Source organism: Eleginops maclovinus, chromosome 20, assembly GCF_036324505.1.
Source record: "Eleginops maclovinus isolate JMC-PN-2008 ecotype Puerto Natales chromosome 20, JC_Emac_rtc_rv5, whole genome shotgun sequence".
Classification (NCBI taxonomy): Eukaryota; Metazoa; Chordata; class Actinopteri; order Perciformes; family Eleginopidae; genus Eleginops; species Eleginops maclovinus.
In genome coordinates, this window is record NC_086368.1 from 2641497 (window position 1) to 2658398 (window position 16902).

Here is a 16902-nt window from a genome sequence, read left to right on the forward strand (position 1 = left end):
TAAATATAATGTTATGTTATGTTTATTCATATGCAACTGATGTAACAAAGGCTTGAAATATTGTCAATATGACAATTAGAAAGATGCCCTTATGCCCTTGTAGGAGCTAACTTCTTGTGAAGTCCACTGTTATTTTCTACCTATGGTGAAAGAAGTACTACGGTGCTTCAGTTAAGTGAAAGAACAAATACTGTAATGGCAACTTCGTTGTACCGATCTCCTATATTTAGTTTGCCATTACTTCACAGGTGAGGTTGAGTGATCCAGACACAACACATAATAGATTCTTTCCAGTCGTTGAATGCAGTTTAGTATGATGTTTATTCAGAGTTTGTATATTACCAGGGTTGAATGTTTAGTGTATATGTGCTGTAGCTGTGAGCATCTGCCATGCTGGTTGAATGCTTATCTCGTCTTGTGTCCTGTTCGTCACCTATGACCCCTTCTAAACACCTGATGCAGCTAACCCCCGCCACCAAATGTTCAAAATAATATTGCACTATACATTTAAATTAAATAAACTGACATGCCAACAACACACAAAATGGCTCCTACAAATACCTTTGTCTAAAAACACACAAGTAAGAACACAATTCAATGTTACTTTTAAGTAAAAGTACAGAAGCATTATATACCTTTAACTTTAAAGTACTCATTGCTCATTATTCAGAATGGCTCTTTTCAAAATGTTGAAATAAGTTAAGAATATTGTATTATTCTGTTTTTAACAGTAACAAATTAATGTACAAGCACTTTAATATTGTAGTTTTAGAATTATAAACTCATAGTGAATACAAAACGCACATTTTTCAAATTGCATTTTTCATCAAATTGCTTTGAAAGCTAACAAGGATTTAAGGTAAACTGCTTATAAATATTTGATCTTCAATTTGTTTTTATATATTAAAAATGGAAATGTTGCTTATTATTTATTTGGCTATCACAAATCAGTCAGGTGTGAGCCTCCATAAATCATAATCACACTTTTCTGACTTAAATTAATAACCTGTTTAGGTTATAAATTAGTAACAAAAACATGTTTTATTCTGTGTTAAAACGCCACTTCGAACAGGAAGGTGTCCTCTGAAGGCTCAGCGTGTTTCCGCTCCTCAGACTTTACACTTCCTCCCTCCAGTCACAACAAAGAGACGTCAACTACGTCACTTGTTGACGTCGTGTTGATTTTGAGCGGAGACATTATTTATTTATAAATTGACGCAAGGGCGCTAAATCTAAAATAAACCGTGAATAAAATGTGAAAATACATTAAATATTTTTGGTGAAGCAGCTGCACGCATGAAAGGTTCGATACTAGTTGACTTTACACAATAAACTCGTTACGTTAGCGTCAGATAGCGTTGAATCGAAAATGCTGGGAAAATGACTTGCTAACACTGCCGGTCGGGCTAGCTACATTTTTAGCAAGCTAGCTAACGTTAGCACAAGGGTAGTCCTTTCTCCTGGCGTTACCCTACAAATACCTTTGTCGTTATCAATTATTTCAGCGCTATCTTAATGTATGCGATGTGTGGTGTAAAATGCTAACTTTAAAAGTTTAATTTGGAAGTATGGAAACTAGTAGGCTAATATTAGCTGGCTATGTTAAGTAGCATCACATAGCTAACGGTAGGTTACTTCGTAAAACCCAGCTATGACCTGTAAGAACTCGCTTAGCCTTTTAGCCGGCTATGTTAGCATTCATTATATAGTTTGGCTAACATTAGGCCATTAGCTGGTTTGCTTTTTTCTAATCATACATAACTGTGTGGTTAACGTTACATTTTAGGATTATGGCGCCCCGTTTACAGCTGGAGAAAGCGGCTTGGCGTTGGGTGGAATCGGTGAAGCCAGAAGATATCAGGCAGGAGCATATCGAGCTAGCATATCGCGTCAATCTCCTGGCCTGCAAGAGAGGAACCTGCAGGTAACGTTACAATATTAAAACATGTTTAACCGACGATTGTCTGTTATGTGAATATCGGTATCAGTTGTTTGATTACATTTGAAACGTAAAGGCCTAATGGCCAGCTTCTCAGAATGATGCTAATGTTCATCATTAGTCTGATTTCCGTGCTTGTGGAGCCTTGTGAAGTTAGTATGAAAGGTCATAGGGATATTCATGTTGGCATTCCACTAAATAGCACACGTTAATCAAGATGATGGTAAGCAGTGGGCACTAATTCGTGCAGCTGAAATGTTACTGATCTTATCTTGATCTGTGCTCTCATTTATGTATAAAAAAAACTAACTTCAATGGGTGTGTAGCTTTTAATAAAGACCCAACTTAACTTCAAGATTTTAAGAAGTATTTCCCCAACTCAAAAGAATTAGTTACATTAACAGCAGAAATTGAAACAGTAGATATGATCCTATTGCTCTTGCAGGAGGAATTGCAAAGGGAATCCCAACTGTCTTGTGGGTATTGGTGAACAGGCGTGGCTTGGGGATATTGATGAAAATGCTTTCCACAATATCGATGACCCAAATTCAGAACGTCGCGATAAGGTATTTATTTAATCAGCCACACATTTTGCAAATGTTTTCCTCATCTGTGTTCTTTTTTCAGATCACTCACTTCTGAAGTCCTGGGAAATTATCAATAGGCCAGAGATGGAAGATTTCTAAAGAAACAGTTGATTAATCTCTCTGTCTGTGCCTGTCTCTGCCCCCTTCCAGAACACATTTGTCGGCCTGACAAACCTGGGTGCAACATGTTACGTCAACACATTCCTGCAAGTTTGGTTCCACAACCTTGAGTTGCGTAGGAGCCTCTATCAGTGCCACAATCCCCGAGCCCAGGAACACAATATTGAGTCTGGTATTTTTTATAAAGTACTTTCATTTTCTTGTGTATACTTTTAAGTAGTGCATGTAATGCCCTGTTCCAGTTGTCTATGGTTTTCACTGTCAACACAGTGTACGGATGAGCCTTAAATATCTTTATAAGTCGACACTGTTTACCTTGAAGTACATGATGAAATCATTTCATTCTACAACAGATGTCTCTGTCTTTTACAGATTACGAGCCTGAGTCTATATGCGAGCATCTGCAGTATCTGTTTGCACTACTGCAAAACAGCAACAGGAAATACATTGACCCTTCAGGGCTGGTCAAAGCACTGGGCCTGGACACAGGACAGCAACAGGTAAATCCTTACATTAAGCTATTAGCTATTGTAATTCAGGACTGATTTCACTGATACTTGGATTAGTTTGTGGATATTTTTTTCCAAGCCAGATCCCAAAATCACGTCTTAAAATATGACCTACTGTCAAAAATCTGTCTGATTTCAGCTCTGCAACTTAACAATTAACCAAATATTTGTTTCAGGATTACACAGCAGAATTAACACACATAATTGGAGTGCTGGCATGTTTATTAGTTTTATTATTTTTTGGTTTGGAGGACTAAATTCAACCCTCTCTTTTTAGGATGCCCAGGAGTTTTCCAAGCTTTTCTTGTCTTTATTGGAGGACACGCTATCTAAGCAAAAGAACCCCAACCTGCAGAATGTCATCCAGCGGCAGTTCTGCGGACAGTTCTCCTACGTTACTGTGTAAGACCACTCAGCACTCTAACCTGACACATTTATTTCAGTAAAAATAGTGTTTGAAATCAGAACTCATTAAAATGTCACAACTTGAATTTCATTAACTGTGTGACATTCAACTAGAGGCCAACGTTTGATTTAAGTTTTGATAATGAGGACACACTGATAATCTACTAAAAAGTATATACGATATGAATTTATTGAGTTATGATGAACGACAACATATTCATACGCTACTTGCCAATGCTTTTGACTCCCCCCAACCACAAATGATCTCATTAAAAATGTGTGATTGTGGTTTTCATATTACACACCGCTTCCATACATTTGTCAGTTGAGAGCAGTGAGCATAAGATTTTTTACATGAACCTCCATGTCTGGCTTTGTTGCTCTTTTATCAGATGAGGTGCAAGTCAAAGGTGAAATTACGTTTAACAGCCGTTTTATGCTAAAGGCATACAGCCCGTTTGTAGGTTGACTTGAGTTGTAAGAAGAGAAGGATTGATTAGGTATTGAGGACTGGCACCATATTGAATTGGACTTATTCAAATTGCATTTGAAAACTCATCATTAACAACTGATTTTGTAATAACAAATAAGACATTTTGTATTCTGTGCTGGAATCTGTCATTTTGTTTTTCAGCTGTAACCAGTGTGGCCGATCATCTGCTCTGCCGTCCCGATTCTACGAGCTGGAGCTGAACATCCAGGGCCATAAGAATCTCACAGAGTGTGTCACAGAGTTCCTGAAGGTAGCGTTGATTCCTGACATTCAGGCCTCTATTCCGACTTCATGGGACAACAATTCCTATGTGTTTGTATTAATTTGCCGGGAGATCCTTTTTCAAAAAAAGCTAATTTCCTACGGCTTTAACAATTAAAAATAAATCTCATCTCACAATCTCATGCAGTTGAGAATGGGAAATAAGATGAGTTTAAATGCTGTTGTTTGCAGGAGGAGAAGCTGGATGGAGATAACCGCTATTTCTGTGAGAGCTGTCAGAGTAAACAGAACGCTACTCGAAGGATCAGATTGCACAGCATTCCTCCAACCATCAATCTGCAGCTCATGCGCTTCGTCTTTGATAGGTCAGCCATTGTAGTTCTGATTAAGAAGCACCTGAAAAATTCCTCATATGTTTGGGGAATTCTTGTTTTCCCTATGTTGTTACATACAGATACATAGGCCTGGAACGCATACAGACAACCCTCTGGCTCTGTCAGTCAAGTCCCCACAGACTGAGCTGCTGCCTCCCCACTACCGTCAGTGTATGTGGAGAAAAAGGTAAACTAAAACATGGTGTCTTCCCTAGACTAACAGGCCACAAGAAGAAGCTCAACACCTTCATCAGTTTCCCTGAGCAGCTGGACATGGGGCCTTTCTTGGAAGGAAAAGAAGGTATTAGCAGTAGGACACACACATTCTGCACTTTCCCTTAACAATCAATGCATATTGACGTGTCAGTTCTACAGAAGAAACTAAACGCCTTTATTTAATAACTAAAAGACTGAGACCATGTCCTTTGCACTAAAAGAAACAAGAGGTACATTTTCAATAGTCTTCAGGAAAACATGTTCAACAATGTCAAAGCTCTATGTGGAGACGGATCACGGTCACAACAAATTCCCTGCTCGCTCATTTTTCAGAATTTAGTTTGGAATACTTGCTTGATTAAACTACATCCCCCCCCCCTGCAGCAGCAGACTTTTCTATGCCTCTTTGCAGATGAAGTGTGTTGATTTTTTTTTTGTACGTCTTCGGACGAACTGTTTTTCCAGACCAGAAGTGTGTTTATGAACTGAGTGCGGTGCTGATCCACCGGGGCATCAGTGCATACTCTGGCCACTATATCGCCCATGTGAAGGACGCCAGCACCGGGGACTGGTACAAGTTCAATGATGAGGAAATTGAGAAAATGGAAGGCAAGAAGCTGCAGCTCGGCATTGAGGAGGACATTGGTGAGTATTACTAAACACACACTGTATGGTTCCACCTGCGTGAAATTCTTAGCTACTATATGCTATGTGTGACTTCTAGCAGTCCTTCTGTTATCCAGTTTTAGGTTTAATGTTGAATATTAATCTTTACTGTTAAAAAACAGCATATTGAAAACCAGGTGAAATCCCAAAATGCAGCATGATATTTGTACAAAAGGACACTAGATTAATAAAATGTATCAAATCTTACAAAGTGTATATCCTGCAAGGATTTGACCTTTTCATACACCTGAGGGTCAGGTCTGCATCTATTCACGCTTTCAAAGTTGTTGCTCTTCCTTGTGGGATTCTTTGTCCCCAGCTGAGACAGTGAAGTCCCAGACACGAAAGCCAAAGTGCAGCAAAGGCTACCACTGCTCCCGAAACGCCTACATGCTGGTGTATAAGGTCCAGGAAGAGGAGAAGTCTGATTCCTCCTGTGTCAATGTCGAGGTGCCAGGTGAGTAAAATCCTTTTCACATTAGTTTATGAGCAATATGTCTCTTGACAAAAACAAAGATGACAGCCAGACAAAAAAGCCTTTGAAGTTTATTTTTTACATTTTATTTAAAGATTAGATGTCTGGTTTGGTTTATTATTAAAGATAGAGCCTGGTCCATGTGATTTGTCTGATGGTTTCTTTTACCTCTGCTCTTGATTCCAGCCTTCCTTCAGAGGTTGGTGGACCAAGACAACCATAAATTCGAGGAGTGGTGCACTGAGATGGCGGAAATGAGAAAACAGAGCGTGGATAAGGGCAAGGCCAAGCATGAGGAGGTGAAGGAGCTCTACGAGCTTTTACCCGCAAAAGACGGTCGGTAAAAACATTCCCTGATCACCCTCAGAAACAAAAACACACAAAAATGTACATGTTTGTTGTGACTACCAGTACAGACAGGGTAATTAAGGGAAAGGCTGAATAATGGAGGTGCATTGCTTGACTTGTGCAACACTACCCTGATGAACCAATAGTGCTGCTTTCCACCAACCCGGAGCCGGAGCCGATAAAGATCTGGTTTTTCGTGTTTCCATTGCAGCGGCGCCGGCTTTAAGCGCTGAAAAAACTGATCTTTCTGGCTCCACTCAGCTGCTCGGCAAGATCCAAGATCCAATACGAACCAATACGTCACGCTTACTTCGGAGGGGGGAGATTAACCTGAGCATTAACAGTTCATGGCGAGTACAGCGAGTACAAGTTGTAACAAGCAGTATCGCTGAGCAAAGTGACTACAACGCGACCACACACTTACAAACACACACTTTATAAAGTCAGGCGACACTAACCAGGCTCAGTGTGACGCTGTTTATTTGACCTTACTTTAATCACCATCCGTTCACTGTGATTGATCATTGGGAAGAGCAGGCAGACGTTCTCCTGTTGTATTATCGCAGCTATCGGATGGAATCAGTACATGGGCTACACAGGTTGCCATCAGAAGTAAAATAATAAAGAAAACTACGCCGGTAAAATATGCCTGTAGAAAACGGCTTGTGCCACAATAGGAAAGCAGAGTAGTCAAGATAGTGAGAGTAGCCTCGCTGGCTATGCTAACATCACCTGTCTAATGCCAGAGACAGAGATGCCAGCATCAATTCAGACTGAAACACATTCACTTATGGGGAGGGGGGATGCATCAGCTGCTCGTGTGACAGTCAGACAGTCAGCCAGTGAATCTGAATCAGTCTTAAGAGGGCACGTAAATGGTCATGATGCAAATGATGACGCAGCTCCACTTGAGCTCGGGCTAGAACCAGAAAAGCGCCAGAAAAGTAAAAGATAGGATCTTGAACCGGATCCAGTTTGGTGGAAAAGGGGCATAGGATTAGGAATGTTTGCCAAAAAGCTTTTCTTTACTAGAATGATATCTACATTTGCCAGTGTTAGAATAACAGAAGTCAGGTGTTGTGTTGATTTCAATATTTGTACATGTTTTAAATATGGATATATGAGAGATACATCAACACTGTTGTTATCACAGAACAGCCTGGATTTATTGGATCACAACCAGAACTCTTGTGTCTCTTTATGTTAGATGTGTTTCTCTGCTCTTCCCCCCTCAGGCGAGTTATATGAGTTCATCCCAATGGAGTGGTTGAAGAAGTGGCTAGAGGACTCCACTGCAACAAGAGAGATCGACAACGCCAGCTTCCTTTGTTCTCACGGCAAACTGCACCCAGACAAGGTTGGGGACACCAAGAGGGTTTCCCTGCAAGCAGCCCAGGTCCTCTACGAGCGCTACAGCGGAGGGCCCAGACTGGACGGTCAGTCAAACAGAGGCGGTGATCTTTTCTCAAATCACGAGAGTTTTAGTGCTTTCAGTTCAATAGTTACACAGAAGTAGGTATCAATAATCACTATTCTAAAACTATGAAAAATTCTGAAATTCTTCAAACTAAATATGTAAGCATGGAATCAACTTTGCTTAGCTTTAAAAAAAAACCCGTTATAGTAGTAGGAGGGATGCTAAAGACTTAAAGAGTGAGCCTGTAATGTAGCACTTTGCATATATACAACACTAAGCTTGCAATTACAGCTATTCCTGTAAGCCTTACACTGCATCAGACTAAACCTGGTGAGCACCATCCAAAGGTTATCACATTTTTTATCAGAGACTACAGAATACTCTAATAATAACATTAATAACAATAACATTTTATAAACAGCCAATGCCCATGGATTTTGTATTTTCCAATGTGAGCATATCAACATGTGTTGCTGATAAGTCTGTTGATCTTGATTGATCACTGTCATCATTAACAAATCGTTAATTCAACTAGTTGTCTCACAAAAGCAAAGCAGGGGTTGATTTTGTTTGCCTGTATTCCTGTCATTTTAGTAAACACTCTTGTTTTTAATGCATATCATCTTAAAACCCCAATGTTTGTCTTCTACCTGTTCACATATCCTGATATGTGTATGTTCAGGTTCCTCCATGTGTAGAGAGTGTGTTAGCAAGCGGTGCAGAGTGCTGCGCCTCAAGAACCAGCTCAATGAAGACTACAAGGAAATCACCAACCTGGTTAAACGCACGCTCAGGTAAACACACTCAAGGAAAGAGTTTGTGCTGCTGTGCATCAAGTCAAGTTTAGAGCAAAATGTATTTCAACAGTCATTAACTCATGGCAGCAATATTACTGCTACCTTACCAGGTGCCAAATATTGTGCAAGCCAAAAGGAAAATAATGTAAAACACACTTTATCGTTATGTGTTCCCTTTCTGAAAAGAGCTAAAGAGCGTTATTTCAGAACCAGTGCAGTTCCTTCATAAGATAGAACCCTTAATGAGCAATACAGAATTGCATATCTAAATGAATCGTGTGTGTGGATGTGTGTCAGTGGTGAGGGCTACTGGACGGGCAAAGCCTCTCTGCGTAGCTGGAGGCAGTTGGCATTAGAGCAGCTGGACGAAGACGAACAGGAAACCAAACACAGCAATGGCCAGACCAATGGACAGGGACCACACATCAACTGCAAAGGTGAGAGTCTTGAATTTGTTTCTGTCTTGAAATACAACTGGCTTTGGAAATGTTGGTCAGAAATCCTGTAAATAAGAATAATAAATTGTTTGTAGAGTTTGGTTCGGAGCTCTCAGAGGGAAACGAGGATGACATGAAGACTTTCAATGAAGACATTGTCTGCACTCACGGTACCAGCATCCCAAATGATCTAAATGAAATCCTTTACTTTTCAATACTATTACATGTAACAATCTCCAATATGTTGGTTGCTTAATGTGTGTGTTTGTTCCTGCTGTAGGGGGTCTGAGTATTTTGGAGACAGAACGGAAGCTGGTATCCTCTGAAGTTTGGGACAAGCTAAGGGAATACTTCCCCAAAGCCCCAGCATTCACCCAAAACCAAGAGCCTTGTCAGCAGTGCCTGGTGAGTAACCTGACACACACAGATACCTCACCTGCTTCTTTACATTTGTACTTTCTGAAAGTGTTTTCTCTAAACGTAGCGACTGCAGGCGTAAAGATGGAACTTAATAGAATAGCTGCAACACTACATGGACATTTCAGTCACCCTTCTTTAATTATTCAGAGTAATGGTGTTAGTCAATGGATGCTGTTGTACGTTCTTTGATTGATTTGAATACTCAACGTTTTGCAAGGGAGATGGCTTTTCTATGTGTGTTACAAAAATGAGGGCATCACTAAGATTTGGAGAACCTTAGGAGAAAAGAAGCTGATAGATTTTAAGGAAATGTACCTGAGCTACGGCAGCCATGTGCGTAGGCTCTGTTAATGCACTGTAACCTAAACGTTGAACTAAAAATCAGCCCGAATTAATGACTATGTAGATAATGATACAAAAAAACACTGTTATCTTAATCATCAATTCGAGTCAAACATATTTTATATAGCACTTTTTGTACACAAAGGTAACTCAAAGTGCTTCACATTTTGAAGCCAAATTAAAAACGCTGGGTTTTGAGTTTGCTTTTTAAAGTAAGAATGCTCTCTGCCATCCTCAGGTCTTTGTTTTCGCTTTGAATATTATTAAAAGGATGAATAGCTAGGCTAGAGCTCAAAACATGAAGTATTTTAAGAGAGTGAACCATTGGGTTGGTTGTAAAAACAAAGATTTCCTTTTTGTGTGTCCAGACTCTAGAGCAGGAAGAAAAGGACAACGAGGCGGTAAGTAAGATGATGGCCCTGGACCAGAAAAACCAGCTGCTCAACCTCTTCAATGAGAAGAACCGGCCAATCCTCAACAAGTGGCCTGAGGTACACACAACAGAGGACACATGTCTATAAAGAATAGAGGCTCAATGAGCAGGATCACCATGAGGATGATGCAAATGCCCTGATCCACTATGACTCAGCTGAATACAGTGAATGCTGTTTTGTTTGTCTCCCTAGGACACCGATGTTCTGTACATAGTCCCGCTGTTTTTCGTGGATGAATGGAGAAAGTTCATAAGGTATGTTTGTTTGAAGAAATTCATCAAATAAAATGGGAGTTCACCCTTCCGTAAAATTAGTTTCTAAAAAGAGAAACTTATGAGTTGTGCGTTTTAGTAATGACTTAGTTTGCAGTTAGATTGAGCCTTTCATTTCTGATTTGGTCAGTCACTTTGAATATATAAAATTGTAAGTTGAGCTTTTACCTGGTTATTTTTCTCTCCTATATGTGTGTGTTTTTGTAGGAGGCCCACCAAGTCTTCTCCAGTGTCTAATGTAGGCAACACTCTTCTGCTGTGTCCTCACGGAGGCTTCATGTTCACCTACGACTCCCTCATCACTGGAGATGCTCAACAGTGAGTTTTGCTTATTAAACTTCTGTAAAGTAACTAAAGGGATTAAATAAATGTAGTGGCGTTTTAAAAGTACACCATTTAACTCTGAACTGTAGTGGAGTAGAAGTACAAAGTAGCAAATGTAAGTAATCTACCTCAACATTTGACTTAAAGGTCTCCTATTATGCTCTTTTATGGCATATGTTATAGGTCTCAAATATATAAAAAAACATGTCTTGTGTTTTGCTCAAAATACCAGATAATGCATTTTAGCATGTCCGCTATCCCTCTGTTTCAGCCCGTTTTAGAAAGTGCTGACTCTTTGACTTTCCCTTTCATGCAAATGAGCTGAAGCTGGCCACGCCCCTTTGGAGCACAGCTCTCTGTCTGAAGAGAGAAGTTGCTAAAGGAGAAACTCAGCTGAACGCTGCCGTGATTAAACGCCATATTATGTTCCAAACCACATCCAGCATTATTTCTGAAACACTTCTCAGTGTTTACCACTAGAACAGAGACATTATATATACAACAACTCTAAGTCCCTCCTGCAGACATCCTGCTGTGTACACACACACACACACACACACACACACACACACACACACACACACACACACACACACACACACAGAGAGGTGCTGCGGAGGGGATTCAGTTCGCGACTGTATATGGGGGACGATAGGTTGGGACGTGTCACGTGGGCGGGACGTTGCCAGGAGTTCAATGTAAAGCCAGCCCACATTTCTGATATGACGTCATAATGGCAGCAAATCAGCTCGTTTGTACCCCCGTTTTTAGAGACGTGGGTAAGGAGGAGAAGAGAGAGGGTTGTATTTTCTGACACTTTGTGAGTCTCCTTACACACCAGGGACACATATTTATGTATAAAAGTATTTTGCACAATAGGGGATCTTAAGTACTGTACTTGAGTAAATCTGCGTGGTTACTTTACACCACTGCAGTCCATTAAGATAAAAAAAGAAAGAAAAGAAATTCCACTTTTATTAATCCCTGAGGGGAAATTCAGGTTTCATTCTGGCGTTATTTTACAATTATACACATAAGCCAGAAAAACACACAGACACATAAACAGGAACCATAGACATGCACTAATGAAGAGAGAAATGGCTGTGAGTCGAACCGGCGACCCTTCGATTCCCTACAGACTGAGCTACTGCCGCCCCGCCCATGCTAATAATAAGGGGTGTAGCAAATAGTAATACACTTGAGTAACATCATTTCATGTTTTGGGATACTGTACTATTGTGAAATATTCAGCTTTTGGTCAAGTGTTTGAATGCAACAGTTGTTGGTAGTCCTTTGCTTAGATTGCTGTGATGGTGGATGTTACAGGGACTGGGATAAATGAATAAATATATTCATATGTGTATAATTGTGAAGGGATGTACAACCTACTGACTCTGCTGTGGTCTCATGTTGCGCTGTTTGTCCTGCACAGTGTAGCCCTGCTCTGGCCCAGCGAGTGGGAAGTGATCAGCAGGCTCTTCATCGTGGACCAGCCCATCTCTATCCACTGCTTCAAACAGACCACACCCAGCGGGGCCACCCCGCAGTACACCACTCAGCCTGGTAGGGGTGCACAGTTGGGGAAAATGCCTCCCCTCACACATGCATGGCTCAGCTTTACAATGTTTATTCTAATGCTTTTTTATCACTTATAAAAAACTTGTTTGTGTTCAGATATCTGTTGGGAGTGTAGAGAGAGCTTCCTGTTCCAGCAGCAGAGGGACCTCAGAGAGTATACCCAAGCAACCATCTACATCCGCAAAGTCATGGAGGAGCAGAGGGTATGAACAAATGACCTGTTCGGACATCAAACCGTAACAATAGTTTTATTTACATAAGGTTTAGAATTTGATGCCCACAATCTCAAGATTTGTCCTCTGCATAGATAATAAAGGAGGGGGCTCCGGAGCTGACTGCCAGCAGCTCTGAGGCAGAGGAGGAGAAGGAGGAGCCTCCAAAGGTAGATGGGGAGAGAGACCCAGACTTCAACCAGGTGAGTCCATGACTCTGACTAGCAACAGGAACCGTAGTAAAAAAGATTTCTATTCCAGGGCATTGATAAAGCTCCAACAGCTGTAAAGATATAGTGTCCTGAAGTTTTGTTCACGCAGCCACCCTAGGGGCCCTTGCATGTGAGTCCGTTAGTTTATTTTATTCTTCCCAAATGCAACACTTGGAAGGCCAACCTGCCAGTCTACCAGCATGCACTATGCTCTCTGCCTGTGTGTGTGTCCAGTGTCCCACAAGCTGCTAGCTTGACATCTGTGTGCTCAAAATAGCCGTGTCCAGTGGTTACATTTATGATGATATGTTTTTGTTCATAATGGAGGGAGGGGCTGTCAGTGTTGCCACCTCAGTGATGACAGATACTTTCAGTGGAAAAGAGTGGGGAGCGTTGGGCTGGGTTTTTCAGTTGGATAATTTTTTTAAAATGGCACTAACTATTGCTGGCTTTTTACCTACCCGCTTTAAGCATTTGTTTGTGTTTGCAAAGATGAGAAATAAACACATTGTCACCCCTACCAGCTATTACACAGTTCTTTCTTTCAGTCTCAAGATGGTGCAAAGCGGCTGAAGTTGGATGACGGCAGCTCAGCATCAGTAGCTGCAGTCCCTGTGACCAACATGACCAGACTAGGTGGGATCAGGAGAAGCACCCGGCACAGGAAACTCAGAGGAGAGAAAGCGCTGATCGTTTCTGCTAATCAGACACTCAAAGAGCTAAAAATACAGGTGAGGGCTCCATGTGATTGGATACAAGCCTGAAGCATTGAAAATGAATGTAGAATGACATCTGAGGATGAATAGAGGAAAGTAGGAATCTGTCATTTTACTGTGCTCTAAAGTGAATGAATTGTCTAAACTAACATTGCTGTGCTCCTAACCTTGTAGATAATGCACGCCTTCTCCGTGGCTCCATTTGACCAGAACCTCTCCATCAATGGTGAAAGTCTGACGGACGACTCGGCCACTCTGGGTAGTCTGGGCGTCATCCCCGAGAGCATCATCTGTCTAAAGGTACCTCCTACTTTAGAAATCACACGCACTACAGATACTTTCCTTTTGTCCACACAACATTCATTCATTGTTTCCTCACAGGCTGATGAGCCAATAGCAGACTATGCTGCAATGGATGATGTCTATCAGGGTATGTCATTATCTTCCCCTAAGATATGTTACATTAGTAAAAGAGAATGTATAATAATAGCATGTCTCATCCCTTTCCTTCACAGTGAGAATGCCTGAAGAGGGATTTAAAGGTAAACATGCTTTCTCTTCATTTGATGGGTTTGTTTTCTTCTACGGTATTCCCCTTAGTTGCCAGCTCGTAGAGCCCAATTGTGAACCCTGAAATGAGTACCCCAAGGTTTTATGTTAGAAATGTTTAGTACGGTCCCCAGCACATAGAAACTGCCGGATGCTAACATTCATTTGTTTGGCAATTTTCACAATTAGCAGAAGTTGTGTTGATTAACATTAATTGGTATTACAGCCTATGTAAACAATAGATTAAAAAAGGCGTGGTTTTGGACAATTTTGGAGTGGTTTTGGAGTATATCGAGGACACTGAAACCATATCTGATATTTACAGGAGCAGAAAGAGGCCATATTTGTAGTCCCTAGGGGCTGATTTTGGGTCGATTTATTGGATCAGTTGGATTTGACAGATTGCCTATTTGTAAAAAAAGAAAACGTTCCACAGTAGAGATAATACTTTGAATCTATATCCAATAGTTGCAGCACTACTCATGGTGGTCAGAATCAGCCCACAGAGGGTACAAAATCCTGACATGAAATTGCAGAAATGGATTCAGCATCCAAAAAATCTCTATTTTTAACTGTTGTCAACATAGGCTATAAAGCTATTAATGTCAATTAACACAACTTATGCTAATTGTGCAAATTGCCCAACATATGCAAGTTAGTATACGGCAGCTTACTATACATTTCTAACATTAAACGTTGAGTACTGAACATTTCGGGGTTTACCAGCTGGAACTAGACTAATATCAAGTAGTAAGCTAACATCTCAGTTCCCTTCATTCATGCATTAAAATAGAAAGGGATACCCGTATACTCAAGTTGAATTCATCTCATTATTCCTTTTGGATTCATTTTTATTTTATTTTTGGTGAAAGTCTGTTTTAGCTTTGCTTTAATGGAAGAATCTCTGTCTTCCTGCAGGCACTGGGCTTCTCGGCCACTGAGGATAGCGGGGACGTTGCTATCCTTGAATTGGACGGATACAAATTTCAAATGAAACAAAGTTTAAATTTGTCAAGGGTCCATATATAAATAAGTGCTTTAATTTGTTTTTTTTACGTTTTGAGTAGGCTTTCTTTAATAAAACTGTGACTATGTTGCAAAGCCGCTGCTTTTCTCTACTTAGGGTTAGCTGGACTTTGATATTTAAAATTCTTAATGATTCTGAAGGACGTGTGGCAGTGCTGCTACCTGACTAATAGAATCTGAATGAATCTGTTTTATTCTGAGGCTTGGCTTCAGTAAACTTCTACTTTTACTCAAAAATTAGCTTTGTTTTTGACTCTTTTAAATTATGGCAGAAAAAAAATCAATCCAATATTCTCTCTTTCCTTTACGTGGAAGCTTGTATTCTCACTGCAGAGTTTTCAGGTTTGTCAAAAGAATGCACGAGTAACTGTTAAGTATTACAAATATAACTGCTCCTAAATGTTAGAACATTAATTACCTCTACAGCAAATCTATATCCATATACTCCATGTGGCATTTAGAATTACGTAGCTACACGGTGAGAGTTGGGAGTGAGAAACAGAATGCAAGCAGTGATATGTCCTGTTCTTTTCACTGTTATTTCTTATGGACAATAAAGTTATTTTCAAAGCACTCATGTGTCCTCACATACTTGTAATTATGTGATTCAGCAAGTTGCCAAATATTGTTATTGGTATAGGTTTATTAGAGTAACTTACTGCATTTGGGATTATCTCAGTCCTGTGGAAGCCAATACCTTATGCCTTATCTTTTGGACATTTTGATAATGAAATGCTCACTGTGCTGAAACTGATTTCCTCGATTAATCTGTCCTCTAAATTACTTGGTAAAGGTCCGCAAAGGTGCTTTTGTTGTATGACGAGCCACACTAAATGTCTTTATTACATAAAGACAGATGTAATAAGATTACAGGTGCATTCTGTCAAAAATGGAATTACTATCAGGATTACAAGGTAAAATACATTTGTCACATTTTTCATGGGCGCAACCCACAAACTCAGGCCTGATGCTCATCACAAATGCATGTTCCTCACAAATGTGGCACCTTTTGAAAAGGAAATAAACAGGCTTTCCAACGGCATAAGATTTATTGCCAAAAAGCTTTGATACAATCAAGAAATAATCTACCAAAAACAAATGTCCTTACTTTTTGTGTTAAGTTTAGATAGATAGATACTTTATTTATCCCAAAAGTGGGAAAGGATTTTGTTCGAGCAGCAGTGTCAATAATTGCCCAAGTTAAAACTGATTAAGAGATCAAGTAGTATTTTGACAGTGGAGTTTATCTCTTCCAAAGAGAACAGATGTTGTGCCAGGTTTAGCATCGGGCTTCTTCTAACGATGCTCCGGCCTTTCTGACTTTATGCAAACACAGGCATTTGAATGTCATATCAGAAACATGCGTGACAGCAGTCTGCCCATTCACATGCAATTCTTAATAAAACTAGACTATGGACAAGGACAATTAGACCACTATTGTTCCACTTGTGGCATTCCTCCATCCTGTGACTGTACACCCTCTCCTGTATACAAGCAGGTGTAGCACACTGTTCAGGGAGCTACTTGTACCCCATGCTGTATGTCAGGGATGTCCAAACTTTTTTCGCTGAGGGCCACATACAGAAAAATATACCAAGGGTTGGGCCCCTCACTAGAGCTGAGGTATATTGCCTTATAGGTTAAGTTACAAGTTAGCAAAATCAATCAAATGAAGGTAAATTATGCTTGAAACCTGAATAAGCTTTAAGAAAACAAACCGCCTACATCACAGCTCTCAGTAGGGTTTCATTTATTTTGTTACAAAAAGTGTTAGCAGCTCATTCCTTACAACAGAAGCCTCAGATTGCTTAT

General features: G+C 40.3%; 1 protein-coding gene across 3 annotated transcripts; it reads left to right on the forward strand.

The window, feature by feature from the left end:
* Positions 1-1141: 1141 nt before the first annotated feature.
* usp48 (ubiquitin specific peptidase 48) lies at positions 1142-15663 on the forward strand. 3 transcript variants are annotated; one of them, XM_063911409.1, is made up of 28 exons: positions 1142-1303; positions 1787-1924; positions 2385-2505; positions 2677-2818; positions 3019-3146; positions 3433-3557; positions 4195-4303; positions 4507-4640; positions 4865-4950; positions 5331-5510; positions 5851-5988; positions 6193-6342; positions 7590-7790; positions 8454-8565; positions 8866-9005; positions 9101-9175; positions 9286-9410; positions 10136-10258; positions 10394-10455; positions 10681-10791; positions 12230-12360; positions 12472-12578; positions 12683-12790; positions 13348-13530; positions 13690-13815; positions 13897-13945; positions 14031-14057; positions 14983-15663. In XM_063911409.1, the coding sequence occupies exons 2-28, from the start codon at positions 1791-1793 to the stop codon at positions 15003-15005; spliced, it is 3150 nt and encodes a 1049-aa protein (XP_063767479.1). In that variant the 5' UTR covers positions 1142-1303; positions 1787-1790; the 3' UTR covers positions 15006-15663. The 3 variants fall into 3 exon arrangements, 2 of the variants coding, with proteins under 2 accessions (XP_063767479.1, XP_063767480.1); XM_063911410.1 differs by lacking the exon at positions 1142-1303 and adding an exon at positions 1358-1626; XR_010168244.1 differs by lacking the exons at positions 13690-13815; positions 13897-13945; positions 14031-14057; positions 14983-15663 and having other exon boundaries at positions 12235-12360; positions 13348-13370.
* Positions 15664-16902: the final 1239 nt, after the last annotated feature.

Coding starts and splice junctions, on each gene's coding strand:
- usp48 (XM_063911409.1), top strand. CDS start 1,791: ATGGCGCCCCGTTTACAGCTGGAGAAAGCGGCTTGGCGTTGGGTGGAA. Junction 5,989..6,192: donor TGTCAATGTCGAGGTGCCAG/GTGAGTAAAATC, acceptor TCTTGATTCCAG/CCTTCCTTCAGAGGTTGGTG. Junction 14,058..14,982: donor GCCTGAAGAGGGATTTAAAG/GTAAACATGCTT, acceptor GTCTTCCTGCAG/GCACTGGGCTTCTCGGCCAC.